General features: G+C 41.5%; 1 protein-coding gene across 1 annotated transcript in view; it reads right to left on the bottom strand.

The window, feature by feature from the left end:
• The window catches only part of LRP5 (LDL receptor related protein 5), a 134,928-nt gene that overhangs the window by 20,095 nt on the left and 96,268 nt on the right, over positions 1-18,565 (bottom strand). The window contains exons 8-16 of the mRNA XM_068193808.1: positions 13,816-14,032; positions 12,102-12,391; positions 9,881-10,107; positions 9,387-9,571; positions 6,851-7,174; positions 5,842-6,044; positions 5,353-5,564; positions 3,307-3,497; positions 710-919 (exon numbers count right to left, since the gene is read on the bottom strand). Of these exons, the coding sequence (XP_068049909.1) occupies positions 710-919; positions 3,307-3,497; positions 5,353-5,564; positions 5,842-6,044; positions 6,851-7,174; positions 9,387-9,571; positions 9,881-10,107; positions 12,102-12,391; positions 13,816-14,032 (2,059 nt within the window). The remainder of the gene's footprint in view (positions 1-709; positions 920-3,306; positions 3,498-5,352; positions 5,565-5,841; positions 6,045-6,850; positions 7,175-9,386; positions 9,572-9,880; positions 10,108-12,101; positions 12,392-13,815; positions 14,033-18,565) is intronic.

The following is an 18,565-nucleotide window of genomic DNA, read 5'->3' on the forward strand; positions in this document are numbered from 1 at the left end:
TTTCCCACATTTTGTTTGCAATTTTATATTCTCTTTTACAATCCTGTTAAATAGGAGGAGATGTAGGTTGTCACTTTGAGGAGTGACTGCTTGAAGAGATTTCTGCACTCTCCGCCAAACCACAGTAATTTGGACCACTAATCCAGAAAAAGAACATCCTGCATGCATGACCCCTTTCATATGCGAGTACCTAAAATGCTCCACTCCTGTTGGGAGAAAAATTCCCCATCCACAGTACAACTCATTGTAGGAGCTTCCTTCCCATTTTTCCTCCCTCACTGCAGACTTTTGCATCATCCTCTGTGCTGAGTCAAACCAGACATACCTTTACACAGGAGTCTGAAGCACCTGGAGAAAAGGCAAGTACAGCCCTTTTGGTTCTTATTAGAGTTTTTCCAAGACCTATTACTTGACTGTACTTAGAAAATTAACAACCAGAATTTTAAATAGCTTTTAGACTGAATTCAGTGTCATGTGAGCTTGCACAAAGCAGGTAACTCAGTGCCACAATATCACATGTTCCAGCTGCGCAGCAATAGTCCCCTCAATAAGAAGGAGAAATTTGTTTCTCCTCCTCTCCTGCAACCCCGACTGGTCAAGTTGAAAGCATTCCATGGCTTATTTGAAGCCCATGGCAACGTTATTACAATATCCAGCTGGATGAGGACTTTGAGATACAATGACCAAGACATCAGATACCGAAACTTACAGAATTCTTCCATATCAAGCTCTTCCACAGCATGAATGCCTGTTAGGTGAGCAATCCTGCCTTGAATTCTAGTCCTTTTGTACCCATTCACTTTCTCCACTCTCTCAATCATCTGCTGCTGACGATCAATCCAATACAGGTGATTCCCCAGCACAGTGAGTCCCATGGGCTGAAGAATGTTGGAGTCCTCCAGGGTCACTCGGTTGGCACCTGAGACAAACAAAAACAAATAATAATTTTACACCAGTCAACTTCTAAGTTATTCCTTAAAAAAGAATCACAAAGCAACATCCCAGCTAAAACCAAACCAAACCAAACCTTGGAGACAGTGAGCTACAAGGTCATTAACTTCATCTGTCTCTGCTTGTTCAGTCTCATCTCAGGTAAACACTACCAGTGCCACGTCTGGAGGGCAAGCAGATACAACACAAATCCCAGCTCATCCCTGCACAGCCTGGCTGGTCAGCCAGCCATACTCAGCCCCACACTGACATCTCTGTTATGTGAGCTGAGTGGTCCCCAAAGCTGATACAGACTTGGCCCAAAGGTTTTACAGTGCACTCACACACGGTGCAGTACATTTTTTCTGGAATATATAAACAAGAGCAAAATACAACCAATTCAGTTTCACCGCCATTACTCAAATAAAACATATTCATGATGCAAAGCAAGAGGCAAGTACCAAACCTTGTCACAGCCTATATGACAAGCACAGATATATGATCAAAAAACAAAAGCACTTCAAAAAAACCTCAACTTTTTTTATTAGCAACCCACCAGAAAACCCAAATTTTAAATGACTCAATATGCTCCTAAATAGGAACACTGTCAAATGCTCAGGCTCTCTGCTTTATAAAAAATGTGTAAAAATCTGCTTTAAGCCAATGAGTAAAAAGAGGTCAAGTAAAAATGCATTTATTATCAGTTTTCACTTTAATTACTTGCATCTCCTTATGCAGTCTTCTACTGCATACTGTCCTACACTTAGAGTCATTTAGTTATTGCTTTTATTATTCTTTTCTAGGGTGAGGATATTCCAAATTATTCTATTAACTCACTGAAACCATTCTGACCCTGCGCATGCCTACGTAACTGGATATATTTGAGTCAAAAAATGAAAATTTAAAACAAAATCATAACTTGGAGCTGCTTCTGCTGTCATAATTAATTTTGGAACGATGATCTTATGTCTGCTTGTATATAAAAAAATGTAAATTTTTAGTATCTACAATGAGATTATAGAATCCACATAATAAAAATGCTATGAGAACTGGATTCAACTGATTTGCTGCATAAATTATGCAGCTCTCAGCCAAGCATGAGCAGATTCTATTAGTTTTGCTGTTAGAACAGCTCCAGAGGAGGGTCATGAAGATGACCAGAGGGCTGGAGCACCTCTCCTGTGAGAACAGGCTGAGAGCTGGGGTTGTTCAGCCTGGAGAAGAGAAGGCTCTGGGGAGACCTTAAAGGAGCTTATAAAAAAGAGGGAGAGCAACTTTTTGTATGGGCAGATAATGATAGAACAAGGGGGAATGGCTTAAACTAAAGGAACTTAGAAGACCAACTTTTGGTCTAATTCCAACTGATAAATTCCAGAACCTTGTAAAGAAAACTGTTAGATGGATTTATAGTTCTTTCATCCCTATCTGAAAGTTAAGCACTGGACATCTGAGATTATTCCTTGATTTAGCAAGATGCTGTTTTAATCAGGGTACAGTGCAAACTTCAGGGATCACCAAAACCATGTCACCTCTACAGGTCTACAGGGGAATAATAAAGCTACTAACTACCAGAATATCTAGACCAGTTTAAGTGGCATGAAGGATGCTACACACAATTTTGGTCTCATTTATTCAGCAGCCTTAGTTTATGCTAAAAACCTTTTCCTAACATATGCCCATTTTGCTCAGAAAATTATTTTCTCAAAAATATTTTTTCAAAAATATTTTGCTCAAAAAATACTATTTAGAGGAAGTAATTCAAATCAACATCACTTTGGCTCTCACTTCTTCAGCACTACCCAGTGCTTTTAGAAGTCAACGATGAACTGTGCTCTCTAAGATCCATGATGTGCTATTGCTTTGTATATGGAGTAATGCTTTATATTACTAATGTGGGACAACTGTGATGAGTTGGCATCTCTCCACTATGTTGCAGCAATGTTGTTTCAATGAGCTGTCTTCTCACCCAGATTAGAAAAAAAAACCATTGCCATTTCTTCTGTTTGTTTTTTTTGAGCTACCTTGATTTACTAACTGTAAGCTCCAGAGAAAGAGAATCTGAAAAGTATGCAAACTTTTCAAACCAGTAAAAAAAAAAAAGGGGGCACAGAGGAGGTTATTTAGGGGTTCCATGACTAACAACTCTTTCAGAACACATCAAAAGTCAAATGGCTGTCTTGGAGGATGTCAATCATTACAGTCATGTCTATTCTAATTACATCAAAGATGGGAGCCCACCAGCAATTGCTGTCTGTGACTGCCTACACAGAACTGGCAGCGGTGGAGATGAAAGTCACCAGGGTCAGCATCAAAGAGGGAATGATGTCCTGCACATGCTAACACTGTGCTGCAAATGTTTAACTTCATACCACATACCTGACAGGTCACAGCTTTCGATTCGCTTCAGATCTGCATCCACCCAGAAAAGCTTTCCAAGTTTGTTGTCAACCACCAGTGCTACCGGTCGGATCAAGCCAGTTGTAAAAAGCACTTCTCTCTCTGTGCCATCCAGGGCTGCACGCTCAATCTTGGGAGCTCTCTCCTGCATGTTGGTGAAGTACATGTACCTGGGAACAGAGACAGCACCGCTGAACTGGAGCTCCAGGGACAGGCAATTCCCCTTTGTGCGCAGGGTCTTGTAACCCACCTTGTAAGTGGGAATGGTTTCACAAGCATGGCTGTGGTGACTGCTCCCAGGTGCAAAGATCCAGAACCAAACATCTGCTAACTGACACACTCAGCCTGAAATTAATGGGATTTATCTCCATAAAGTGCCTCAGCACTGCTCCACCAGCAGCGCTGCTCCTGCATGGAGTTGGGGGTTGTAAGAGACTAGCACAGACCTTCTGCAACTCTCTCTGGGTAAAGCTGTCCCCACTTACAAATCAAAGTCCAGAAGTTCTTTCTGACAAAAAAAAACATTAACCACCACCTCCTCTCCTTCCAAGTAACTTTTCCTTCTCAGCAGTAAAATTTCCTACCAAACTTGAGAAAAGATTACAGAAGAACAACTGAGGATGGCATGTTCCTGACATCTTAGTTCCATGAATTCTTTATATCTGTCTAAGCCAGTTCAGTTGCAAACAAAAGCAGTCTCTGTCCTCCTCATGCATAGAGAAAAAAGGGTTTGTGCACCCCCATGACAAACTGAGACCTCTTTAAAGGAAAAGTCCACTATTTTTTCAGTGGTGAGTAACATGGGCACACTCTCCAAGAGCATGGGCTGCATTGCTGCACAGCCCCTTTCCTTATGGCACAAGGTGTGGAGGCAGCAGTCAGAACATGCACCCAAGGGAGATGTGGTGGAAGGAATTTCTGTAATCATGGCAGAAGTTGTTGAAGATCACTCATTCAGCTCTCCCAGATAGTCACAGTGTTTAACATACTGTCTTCCTCATTTTTCCTACTTTTATTTAGAAACAGATTTAGTGTTAAATCACTTGAAAACCTGACCAGAAAAGTTGAGAGTTTTAGAGATCAACAAACCCAAACTCCCATTTTAATGGAGAAAGCAGATAAGCTTTTATAAATACAAACTATATCCAAGTGACTTAGTCCCAATAAGATTAGAATCTTTCCTCTAATCCCCCTCTCCCCACGACAGCTTTTGAACTGAACAGAGTACAGTGGTATAAAACACTAGTCATATTAAATACTCCAGACAGAATCTCTGGGTACTACTGTATCCACACATTTGTGAAATATTGTCATTCAACATCTGTCAAGCACATGGTAAGCCATTTAGCAGTAAACTGGGATTTAATCTAACTTATTCAAGAGACCAGTAAAGCACCATCCATCTTTGACATCTAAGAAGGAAGCTAGTAACTACCAGAAGCAGAGAGAGTGTCTGTTGAATCCAAAGCTGCTTTGCTTTTCCTCCTGTGGGAAATCACTCTAGTGCATCCAACCTCCTTCAATTCATTTCAGAGGTTTTTAAGATATACATTACAGCAGAACTAACTTAAGAATGTATAGAACATAAGAGGTTTAAGTGTTTAAGCTTATACTGCTACATTAGCAGGAATAATACCAAATTCGAGGCTCCTTTCTTTACCCCTGGAAACATTTGTTTTATGATGACTAAACATTTATGATCCAGATTCTGAGGTGATACAGATTCTCTTGTTTTTGCTATCAGGTGGCAGGGCTGTGCATCCACACAGAGAGCAGTAGAAGGTGGTTTTACTTTGCTGTCACCTGGTGCCTCACACATGGCTATAAGAACAGAGGCAAAGGAGACAACAGGAAGAGAAAGCTGGATACCTCCAGAACCCAGAACTGGATAAGGAGTCACTTACACCCTGAACAACATTCAAAACTTCTCTTAGTACAAACAGACAGATGCAGCACAAGATTCCAGGCACAGAGCTGGCACACGCCCCAGGAGCGCTCTGTACAAGGTGCAGGACGGAAGCTCACCCCCGCTCTGCGTTCACTACGATGGCTCTGGGCCTGTCATGGTCCCCCCGCAGCACCATCCCGATGGATTCGCCGTTCAGTCGGTGCACATTGACAGAATTGGTGGCCTCACAGGTCCAGTACAAGGTATGGCTGTATATATCAATGCTGAGGTCGTGTGGCTGCTTCTCTGGGTTCTGGCTTTGGTTTGGGGTACTCATCACAGTGAAAGGCTGCAAGACAACACATCGGCAATGATTTCCAGCCATTACTCTGATGATTGACACTGATTGCACAGAAAGCATGGTTTACCTGCCTGATGATTTATAAACCTCTAAAACCACAATCCTAAAAACATTCAGTAATTCTCATATATAAATAGAATATCCATGAGTAAGTGCTGACAAGAGCAGGTGACAGTGATGATCCCTTGGTGTGACAGATAGAAGAGCATAAATTAAAAGCACACAAAAAGACTGAAATAAAATTATATACAAGATGTACACTTGCCTGGGTGCCATCATCTTTGGCCCTTTTTATAATATTCTGGCGCCCATCCACCCAGTAGATCAATTTATCTAAGGGATCATAATCAATAGCCTTGACGTTCCTCAGACCATGCATAGGTAGGATGATATCTGGACTTTGCTGATCATCAGGTATCATCCTGCTGATGGCAGATTTCTGGCTAAATAGCAGGAAACTGGCTGGGGCTGAAACAAGCCAAAACAGAATGCGTGAGAAAGTACAATTCCCAAAAATATATTCCCACAGAAGAAAGACAATATTTAGAACAAAGTCACAAAGAGACACTAATATTCACAATGAAAATTAAATAAATCGTAATTGGAGATTTTTGCTATAAAGTTGAAAAGCTTCTTTCTGTAGTTATAGGAAGAGATCAGGTTAAATGTGCAGGACCTGCCTTTCAAAATTTCACCCTTTCATTCAGTTAAAATTGCCTCATACGCTACTATGCACACATTTTATATTCATGTGCCATTTTTACTGGAAACTTCAGTTCCTATTGGACAACCAGTCCACAGGCAGCCTCATAATATCACATGCAGGGAGAAAACAAACTTATATGTATTTCAAGTGCATCTGCAAGTAGAGCAGACTACTTAGGAGTTAGACTGCTTTACTGAGTGTTATTTTAGCTGACTTTATCAAGCATGTAAAAGAAAAAGACATTTTTTGTTGGTAATTTCTTTTCCACCCACCTATAAACTTAGGTAAGGAGTGGGAAAGCTTCACTTACACAGCTGAATCACCTAGAAAGCAATTCGGGTAAAACAAGAAAGACCAGACTTGACTGCGCTGTCATTTCTAAGTCTTGAAATACAAATCTTCATGGCTAGTACATGTTACAAAAACGGATATAGAATTCCATACTCTGTCCTCATATTAAAAGATTACTTTTAAAGTCAGAACCTTTGAAACACACTCGAGACCCCTTTCCGTTTGCATCTGGGAACCACAATCACTGAAGAACACAATAGCAAACAAAAAGGCTTACAACTACAGTTCCTGCTGTTGGGATCCAAGGTGTAATGAGCAGCACAGCCACACCTAAATCCATTTGGGATGGCAAGGCACAAGTGACCACAATGGCCATTATTCTGCACACAATCATTCAAGCCGTCCTGACGAGAAGAATGGAAGACCAATATATCCATCACAAAATCCAGATGGCCCTGAATAAGTGTCCTGTTCTTCCCACTGGTCTTGTCTGCTCTTTCTATGCTGTGAAGATTCCAGTCTGTCCAGTAAATGTAGTCACTGTACTGGGTTAATCCAAATGGATGAGGTAGATCATCTGCTATGATTTCTCGTTCTTGTCCTGCAAAAACAAGGATAATCAACCAAAAGACAATTCCCATGGCATAAAATGAAGAGTGTGACTGGCCTGCAGAAAAATCTTTCTCTTATTTTTAAAATAAAACCTCACTATCCAAATCAGCATCATGGGATTCTTTATTAAGTAGTATCTGCTCAAAAGGTAACATAAGCAGTTGCATTCAAAAGCCCTACCTTGATACCCTCTTGCCTACAGAGTAATTTTAAATGCTGCCAGTATATTGTAATATAAATAAATATTACTTCATATGTCTCATGTTATCAACCCAAATAGACATTGAAAAACATATCCAAGAATACTATCAGCTCCAGTAATCACTTAGGCCAATAAAAAAGCTCATTAATATGCATGAAAGCAACAACAAATTTGGGATTCACACAGAAACTGCTACGAGAAATTATGTTGCCTCACTCAAGAAAGAAATCTTTTGCAGTGCAATCTAATGTAGAGCTATCCCAGGAGTTCAAGAAACCATTTGTTTGGCAGAAATCAATACTCTCACATTCAGTGGCTCAGTTAGCAATATTTACAACAGATTTAACACCTTCTAGAGCATGGTCTCTGACAGAGATGCATTACTGAAGCAGATAAAGTCTTACTGCAAACCACCTTCCTGAACATTTTCAAGCATAAACCTCTATGAATCTCTGCCATCAAATGAAGATGCAGCCTTTAGCAGCACCATTCCTCCTGTCTCAAACTTCTGATGCTAGACTCTACAGAACACCTCACTTTTGTTCCTCTGCCCTACTTTCCATTTCACCGGGACTTGAGAAAGAATGAACTAACCATAAACCAGAACATGAGGCCATTTCCTTATAAGCCACCAGGTCTAAATAGAGAGGCAACCTCCCCATGTAACTTTTAGGCATCTAAACTCTCCAAGTTAGGGGTATAGATATCCTGCATGCTCTCAGTTACTTCTTAGAGCAATTCTGATCCATAGTGATGAATGCAGGAGAAAGACTCTTTTGAAGGAAGCAGATAAGCTGTATAATTGAAGAAAAGCTCCCAACAGTGTGATTTTTTCCCCGCTGTTTATAATGTCCAATATTAAGCTGGAGCAGCATTCAGAGTGCTTTGCTCATCCCTTAACTGATGAGCCCACTTGTTACAAGTCTACCCGAGTCTTTATAATCTGCTGACTACAAAGACATTGTACAACATGAAAGTGAAGGGGCACAAGTCTATGGGGCCTGATGGGATGCATCCCAGGTTCCTGAGGCAACTGGCTGATGAAGCTGGCAAGCCACTGTCCATCATATTTGAAAAGCCATGAAGTTGACAGTGACTGGAAAAAATGGAAACATCATTCCTATTTTTAAAAGGAGGGCCCAGAGAACTACAGATCAGTGAGCCTCACCTCTGTGGCTGGGAAGATCATGGAACAGATCCTCCTAGAAGTAATTCTAAGGCACATGCAAAATGAAGGGCTGATCTGACACATCAGATCAGCCAGCACAGCTTCACTAAGGGCAAATTGAGCCTGACCACCCTGGTGGCCTTCTACAATGGAGTGACTTCAGAATCTCAGAATTCTCAAGATATGCACACAGAATGACACCTTAAAAAAAAACCCAACTCTCTAAAAGTATCTTCTAACGGATTAAAAAAAACACAACCAAACAAAAAACCTAGTTGCAGTGAAATTATGTATATTGTCAATCAGAGCACACCCCTTGTATGAATAAATGAAATTCTAATGGAAAACACGAGAATGTGTAAAGTTGTATCTGGAACACACTGCAGAAGTAGCTGCACAACCTTTCAGCCTCCACAAAATGCAAGAAGTATTTTGGTTTAGAACTAATACAACTGGTCTGAAGTCAGAAATAAGAGATAGTACTTCAAAAGAATATTAGTGTTCAGGCTAAAATGTCAGGGATGATGTACAATGAACCTGTAAGTTGTCCTCACTTTAAGAACTCAGAGGCCATCTCTGCTTTGGTACAACACCGTTTCACACCAATGGAGAGAAATGACATCTCACCACCATTATAAATCATCATACGGTCATTAATTTATGAAGGTTTTTAAAATTTTCTCAAACACTTAACTCTCCGTTTCCTTTTATAAGAAAATATACACACAGATTTACTATCAGTTATATTGCTCAAATTTCATATTATTCAATTACTTTACTTTGGCCAGTGCATATTTCTGTTCTGCCTGGTGCAATACAACATTAGCTTACCCAGCATATTTGATGACTCAATCATGCTTGTGTCTAAGTCAGTCCAGTAGAGCCTTTGGTCCACATAATCAATAGTGAGGTCGTTGGCACGCCCCACTTTGTCCACCAAAGTGATGCTGTTTGTCCCATCCATGTAGGCTCGAACAATCCTGGGTTTGCCTCCCCACTCAGTCCAGTACATGTATCTGCAATGAGAAGTGCAACAAAAAACAGGCATCAGCCAGGTATAGCTGCATGCTTTCCCTTTCTAAATTTCTTTGCAGCACTTGAAAAAAAAATAACCCACGTGGTTGTGTGCAGCATCACAATACTCACATTTTACACAAAGGCAGAATAGTATTTTTGACAATTATTAATTTTTCATTGTAACCCTGCATTGATTGTGGAAGGTTTATTGCCTTTTCAAAGACTATGAAGAAACAGAGCTGTGCCAAATAACTCGTTATGTACAAGAACACCCACACAAAGCTTTGAAAAGCAACAGAGTTCCTTACCCCTTGGTGGGATCAAGAGCCAGAGACCTTGGGTTGTCCAAGTCCTTCCACACAAGGACCTGCCTATACTGTCCATCCAGGCGAGCGACTTCGATGCGATTGGTTCCAGTATCTGCCCAGTAGAGGTTCTTTCCCATCCAGTCCACAGCCATTCCCTCAGGATAATCTAGCCCAAACTCAATCACATGTTCAACAGAGCTCCCATTCATGAAAGCTCGGCTTATGGTCTGGAAAACAATGGCGTAAAAATATTACAGTGCTTATGGATACTCCAGTGAAATAAAAAGGAGTAATTATCATGAAGTTTGGTGTACAAAAAGAAATTAGTACAAAAAAAACCCAGTCATTGTTACTTTTTAAACAACTAATTTCTGTTGTCAAAAAATACAGAAATTCTCAGGAGAAAAACACCTAAATTTTCAGAAAATTAGTGGTTTCTGATGGACAGACCAAGACATCTGAAGAGGACATGAATTTCAGAAAGCAGTATGTAACTGCAGATTCTTCCTTGACCCCTCTCTCTCTCTTCTATTTGCACACAAGAAGCTGTTTTTTAAAAATTTATTTAATTCACTGTCATGTTTTAGGTCTCAGAAACCTAATGCCATTTCAGTGGCATCTAAATTAAATTGTTTCTCATAATCAGTCACCTGGAGCATGTCTCCATGAGAGCACTGATCCCATCTACATTTTAGTTATGCACACTCATCAAAATAAGTCATAGGGCAAGGACTGCACATATAATAAGTCACTCCTAACAGCATTGAAACAACCCCGAGGTAAACAGTAACTTCCAGGACCAAATACCTACCCTTCCTTATCAGCACTGAGCAATGCCTGCCAATATTTCAGCTACTGATTTCTTAATTATTTGACACATTGATGTGTAAGGGTCAGAGACATTTTACACTTTTAAAGGTAAATGTAAAACCCTGAAGTAATGTTGTGTACTTTTTGAAAATGTGTCCTCCTATAACCAGAGGCTGGCAGAGATCAGGGAAGTGGTGGGCACTGAAGGAAAGGGAGATCACTGTGAGCTCAGAAGTTATAATACCTGCTCCTAAGCTAGATGTGGGGGACAAGGGGAATGACAACCCAAAGGTGCTGGAAAATACCTGGTATGTATATGAAAATACAGTATGCTGGAAAATTCGGGAGGCAACAAACAAGTTAAATGTTTTCTACTCCTGCAGAGTGAGACTGCGATCTACTCACTGATGCAGCTGAAGTGATGTGCTTTCCAGTACAAATGGTTAAGATGTCCATAACTCCTGCTCTCCACGTGCTTGTGTGAGATTTATTTAGTAACTGTGTCTACAGTGCACTAATTTATTACACTGGCACTCCTCCTGAAGGAACGGTGTCCACACCACAAGCAGCACTGGTAACTCTGAAGCACGTCCCTCAGTAGTCCTCACAGAGAGGCTACAGAAGCTGCCCGAGCCCTGCAGGCTCCAAAAGTGAGCTTTGCCACGTTATGGCTTGGGCACACTGGCAAGGAAACCCTGATTGCTCTTGGAAAACCTATTAAGAGTCTAAATAGAATAATTTAGTTCCAGTGAAGTGAATCTGTTATTTTCTACCATATCCTTAGTTCACTTCAAAAGGCCAAGTAACTCTGATGAAGAGCACAACCCTCACTTTAGCATGCACCTGGATGTGTACCAAACATCACAGGAAATGTGTTGTGGGGAATACATTGAGACAGAACTGGGGGCAGGTGGGCCTTTAACACAGTGTGGAGGAGACTGGACAAGTTCCCTGGCTTTTTCTGTGCCAAGCTGAAGCCACAGACTAACAGCAAACAAGCCAAAGTTCACTTGTCAAATGTTAATACTGAGTACAGTTGTCTTCCAAGTCAAAACTGGAAGAGGGTAGAAAACTCAGGGGGCTGCTGAGCTCAGTGTTTAAATTACTCTACCCTGACATAAAATCAGCTTTTCTACAGCAGATACATGCTAGATGCAACACATCCAGCATCCAAGATTTAGGCATTCGGTACGAGCAGACACCACTCAGGATTTTTCTTTGAAGCAGGAAGATGCCTGTCACCCTACTGTGCATTCAGCAATGCAACTATCTTCATCTCCAAGGGTCTCCTTGGATGCAATTCAATGACAACACTGGCAACTGCAGGACAGATCATGTAACAGAGACCTTTGTTAGATCAAAGTAACTGCTCTGTGGCTTTATATTCAAGGAATTCACACATCAGTAATACCTTCAAGCTAACATCAGTCCAATAGATTCTGTTATCAGAGACATCAAAATCCAGAGCAGATGCTTCCTTGACTCCAGTAAGGGGAATAGCAACATCATTATTATTGGTTTCAAGGGAAATCCTATGAATTGCTGCTCTGCTTGTGAAAACTAAGAAGGCTTCAGGAATGATGCAAGTCTTCATGTCACTCAACAGCTCAAGGCCGATGGGACAGGCACACCTGGCCTCCTGGGGTGTAAAGAAACACAGATGGCTGCAGCCTCCATTGTTCTCTGCGCATGAATTAGTTCCTTTAAAAAATAAATAAACAAAACAACAAACCAGAACAGATATTAGTGCATTGAATTAGTTCCTTAAAAAACCCCCAAAAAAACAACAACTAAACCAAAACACATATTAGTGTATTGTGAAGGTAAAAGGGAAAGGGGAGCACAGGAGGTTGAGCAAAAAACCAGTATAATTTTCCAAAATAAGTTAACACTATGGGTTGTCAGCAGGGAATTAATTCTAAGTGGATTCTTCCTGTCTACTCAGGATTACAAAGCTGGACCTATCCCTCCTATTGTAAAAATACCATCTACAAACAGATCTTTCTTGTCTCCCCAAGGATTAAATTCCTTCCCTGAAGACAGATAATTAATTAGCTACTTTTCACCAAGTACTCCATCTTTGTATCTCTTTGAAACCACCAGCTTTTACAAATGTTCAGTGATACAAAAGGGTGAGAAAAGAGCTGGATAATCGCAGTTCTTTCCCACCTGTTTAATTTAAAGCTGAGAAGAGTCATTAGCAGAAGCAGTTCCAACAAGATCACCACAATCTCACACTTATTTTTCATGTGATGGGGATGGAATGTGTAGGGGAAAGTAAGGACCAACACATAAACGAGTGCCTCTCTCCATCTGCTGGAACCAAGGATTTAGGTATTTTAAGAATGTTACCACACACACAAAAGAAATTCTCAAAGATCAGTCTCAACCAGGGTTCTTTTCATTTTCCCTATTTTAGGGTATATGTATTTCAGATTGATGCCATTACTCCATTGAGACTCTTCTCATGAATTTTAACAGCTGACTAATGAATCTGTTTATTGCTATGCCCAAATTCCAGTGTTCCAGGTAGCTGGAAAATCTGTGGTGCACTGAAGCCAGGAGGTCCTGTGACAGTTGCTGCACCGTGCCAGCAGAGGACCTAAAACACTGGCTGCACCTTTCAGAGATGCAATGAAAGGACATGGAGATCCAGCTGCTGACACTTTGCTAAGGACAAGTTTTAGTTGTTAAGATTTAGGTACAACTGAGATGTTAAGAGTTAATATATAAGTGTCAAATGCTTTGGGGCAGCGTTGTAACGGTGACTGACTGTGCCTATACCACCCAACAGTGAAAAGCATTCTGCTAACAACATGGGACTTTGCTCTGGAAGGGAAGAGCAGCAGGAAATAGAGCATTTCTGTGAGAATAATGATTCCTGTAGCATAGAGCAATAAAATCATCATAAAAATTCAAAGAGTGTAGTGAAAGCTGTCACTAAAACCTGGAAGCAACTTCTTTTGCAACACTGTATTTTCCCAACTTTAGAAACAATAGGTGCCATTTTCCTTTCAAACCCATCAGACCACAGTTATTCTCATGACAAGTGATCAACAGCTGCTTAATGAAAGGAAGACCATATGAAGACTCCTACAGACCCATGCTATGTTGCTCATGCTTACCAAAAGCTTTGGTGACACTCGTTGCCTTAAGGCCCATTAAATCCGGCAGCTGATCGATAATGATGTCTCTGCTGGCCTTTATCTTATGAACTCTCTCAATGCTTCGTCTCTGCCAGTCAGTCCAGTAGATGTAGTCCCCCAGCAGTGTGAACCCAAATATATGTGGAAGCTTGTCTTCTAAGAGGGTTTTCCTCATTGTTCCGTCAATATTTATGACCTGCGGATGCCAAAAAAAAAAGAAAAAATAATCTTCTCTAATGTAGGTACAATTAAAATGGCAATATCAGTTGTGTTTTGAACAGCTACTGCTACGCAAGTACCTCTTGATATTCCCAGCATGTCCTTCCCATGATCTGTGACTGGGATTTTAAACAGCTTCCTCTTTGCTATTATATGGAAATTGTTTATTCAGACTCATATTAAATCTGTACCTTGTAGGTGATTATGCTCCCTTCACCATGCAGTGCTTTTATTTTCTTGTGATTTAAGGCTCTAACTTTTAAATTTCTAAGTGTTTGAACAATAATTATTTTTTTATTACAAATATGTGTAACTCTATTGTAGTGTAATATTAAACCATGTAATGCCTGAATGCTGGCAGTGAAAATCAACCATCACTTTTACCACAATTTTAATAGAGTTATAAGGCTCTGTTGATATACAATAAACGGCAGAAGCACCTACAATTAATTTTTTTTAACACAACCAATGACAATTACCACATCTTTCTAAACTAGCATATGAATTTCAATACATTCATGCACACGCGGTAGATATACAAATAAATTTCAAAATGAAATCTCCACTTAAAAACCTTACAGATTTGTGAAAACAGTATGCATTTTGATTTGATTGGCCATAAAGGAAAGTAATTTCCCCAAGCTGAGCCTGTTTATCCTATGACTTTAACTGCTGGGTGGTCTCTCCCTGTCCTTATCTTGATCCACAAGCCTTTCATTGCATTTTCTCGCCCCTGTCCTGCAGGAAGTAGAGTGACAGAGCTGTTTTGGTGGGCACCCGGCACCCAGCCAAGGCCAACCCACACAAGGGACATGCACTGGATCTTCCAGCTACCACCAGCCAAACAGCAGAGGTGAGCAGTCAGCTACCACTAAAACTGTACCCACCTATGGCATGCACAAAAATCATCCCTGTAACAGTAGTGAATTTCAGCAGAGGCTATAATGTACACCTCTGGACTCCTTCCAGACAAAATGCCGCCTGCTGGAGACAGTTAAAAATAACACTGGCATTCCTGCAAACTAAGTTTCAAGGGAGCTTTGTATCTGCCCATCAACTTATGATTCTTCTACTACTGGATAGAGTAGCAGACACTGAAGATTAATATCTTTTTATTCTGTTAAGCTAAATAGAGTACATTAAAAAGAAAAAAGAAAAAAAAAAAGCTGTATCAGTGGTTAAAAGCCAAATGGTTCTGCAATTATGTCATTACATCATGTCCAGGCAAACCCCAAATGCTCACTTATGTAGAACACTATCAGTCCCACAGGCAATACTGCAGGTTCAAAAGTTCCTCACACATACTCAGGTGCTGGAGCCAAGCTGGTGCCACACTAAGTAAACAGGACACCACTTCCCTTACAACAGTGCACCAGCAGGATGAGGATGAAGCTTCCACATTTCCATCTACTTTTACAGAAATGGATAGTAGAAGTATAATTCAAATAGTAGAGCTGCTGACTAAAATGTACAAGTGAAGATTGAATCCAAGGATGCAGACACATTTACTGAAACCCATGCACATCTGTGGATGTTGCAGATTACACCAAGCTATTGAACTTCACGAATCTCATGTGGTTCAACAAGGTTAAGTGCAAGATGCTGCACCTGGTTCAGGGCAAACCCTGGTATCGATACAGGCTGGAGTATGATGGGATTGAAAGCAGCCCTGCTGAAGATGTGGGCGTGCTGGTGTCAGCCATGTGTGCTCATGGCCTGGAAAGTCACTCATATCCTGGGCTGGATCCAAAGCAGCGTGGCCAGCAGTAGAGAGGGGTGATTCTCCCCCTCTACTCTGCTCTGGGCAGGCCCCACCTGGAGTGCTGCATCCAGCTCTGGGGTCCCAGGACAAGACAGGTTGAGAGCCAGTTCAGAGGAGAGCCACAAAAATCATCAGGAGGCTGCAAGACTTCTGCTATGAAGAAAGGCTGAGGGAGTTGGTGTTGTTCAGCCTTGGGAAGAGAAGAGTGACCTTACTGGTGAGACCTTACTGCAGCACTCCCAAATTATACACTGTTCAACACAGTGGGAAAGGAGGTCCAAAATGTGGAATCAGACCGCAATAAAACGTTTAATAGCTTACATTTTGGCTAAGAAAATGATGGAATAAATGTTTGCTGTCTCCCTCTCCCAAATGTTCCTCCCCAATACTACAGGCAGAACATCTACAAATCCAAGCAGGCTTCCCCTGGATGCAGAAAGGGCAGCTCTGACTTGGAGGACTTTTCTGTGCTGAGAGGAATCGAGCCCTCTAAGTGGTAGTTAGTTCAAGGCAACAAGCAGGAGATGCTAACTCTCTCCCTGATATGATCCTACTGTACGTAGGAGCCAGGGCAAAGCTTGAACAGGGAGGTGTCACATGCAGGTCAATTCAGGTACATGTACACAGTCTTTACTTCAAATTTTGCTGCCATCCACCTTCCCAGAGATCCAGCTCCACTCTAGCATATCAAATGAAACCACAAGGATTCAAAGTAAAAATCTACAAACAGGCTGCACAATACGGCCAAAAGTGTTGCGGTGTGTCTCCTCCCTCCCAAAGGTAAAGTCCTCTCTCCTGTCCTCCGCCCCCGGTCCCAGGAGCCCTGGCTGTGAGACAAGGTGTGGAATGATCGGTAGATTCAAAAGATACTCCCTGCCCCCTGTGGCCATTGGTCAGCTCAGGTGTCTCTTCTCCCCCTGGGACCCCTCACCTGGTTGGTGGCTACCTGTCCCTGCCCCTCCCCCTACCCCCGGGTTAAAAGGACGCTCCAGCCACGTGGCGAGCCCTTCTGTTGGAGCTGTGACGGGATTCAGAACTTTGTAGCTGGAATAAACACTCTGGATCAAACCCTCTGGCAGAAGTGACTCCTTCCTTCATCATCGCCTAAAGTCTCTCCACTGAGGAATACCATCCGCTGGGGCTTCTGGCAAGCTTGCAGCCGCCTGCAGCCTCTGGGTGAGCCGAACGGTGTCGCTGGGGTAAAACCACCCCAGCTGCCGCCTTTTGGACTCAGCAGCAGGACAAGTCCGGGCAGGTCTCCGTCGGAATATTGGGAACCCCAATAAAAAGCACAACTCCTGCTGTTAAATCAGCACTTCCCATTTCTTCAGAGGGACTGGAATAATCTCATAAGACCTTTACTCTCTCCTTTCTAAATTCAAACATCTTCTCAACTCAACAGACCACTAAAAGTCTGTGGAAATAGCACACCATGTAAATATCTACCGTGTTCTGCTGGTGATATTGGGACTGCAAGAACCTTTATAATGTACATGTACAACATGGAGGAAAGACAAGAAAAGATAGTAAGATACCATATTAACTCATCTTTTAATATCTGACAACTAAGATCTGCTGACTGCAGACAAAAGGGACGACTTTAGGGTGCAATCCTTACAGTTTAGCACAAATTGACTAGAATAGGCTTTATTCTACTCAGGGTTTTCTTTCCCTCTCTGTAAGTGAAAAATGGATCTCAAAGGATAAATGAAACACTAAATGTGTTGTGCTTTACACATGAAACACTGAAAGCTCCCCTTGAACAGCGTCACACACTGAAAGCCCCTGATTAGTCTCAAGACTTCAATGACAAATGTCCTAATGAGGCCTTGCCAAGCTCAGCTAAAATCTGTTGTGGGCAAAGTGAAATCAACATCAAACGCCTTAATGAACTGAATTACACAAAAAACACAAGAAGGTGGTAAGGTGTGATTTTTTTTAGATGCTGCTGCAATGTATGCAAAATGATTTTACAAATATTTCTAAATATAACACTCAAAAGCTCTTGGCTCTTTGAAGAAGATTAAAGTAAAACAATGCAATTAAATTCCACACATCAGCATGATTCATGAAGTCAAGCTGTACTTCAGGTGCATCTATGAAGAAAACAGCTATTCAGCATAGATTCAGCACATCTTTCAACAGAACAACAAAGAGACCTATAAGACCTTACCCCTCTATTTCAGTCACTAAGATAAAATTTATTTGATTGCTAAAGACAAAGATGCAGTTAAATGGAAATCAATTCTTGGGCTGAGCTAAATCACTACGTGAGCAAACAGCAGGTTGGCAACAGTAAAATTACACGACTGGCATATTCAGGAGATTCACGTGGTGGGCTTGCAGCTCTGTGAGTCTTGCAGATCTTGTAGAAAGCTGCATTTTTGCTGCAAGGGTGCCTGAGAGCTGGACAGGTGGCTCAAGGAGGTTGTGGAATCTCCACCATTAGAGCTATTCCAAAGTGATCTGTTCATGGCCCAGAGCACCCAGCTCCAGGAGACCCTGCTTGAGCAGGGCTTGGACCAGCGGAGCTCCAAAGGTCCCTTCCAACCTCAACCCTTCTCTGAATGGCTTTTAAGGATTTTCACCAGCAGACTCCGGAATGGCACCTCAAGTGAACATACACAGCCTTCTCTAGCTCCAGAAAGAACTTGTGAGACAGACTGGGTAGGCAGCATAGAAAAGAATACAGGAAAATCAACAGGGAAAAAAAAAAAAAAAGGAACTACATAGAAAACTCCTTGAGTA

This window comes from Anomalospiza imberbis, chromosome 6 (assembly GCF_031753505.1).
Source record: "Anomalospiza imberbis isolate Cuckoo-Finch-1a 21T00152 chromosome 6, ASM3175350v1, whole genome shotgun sequence".
Classification (NCBI taxonomy): domain Eukaryota; kingdom Metazoa; phylum Chordata; class Aves; order Passeriformes; family Viduidae; genus Anomalospiza; species Anomalospiza imberbis.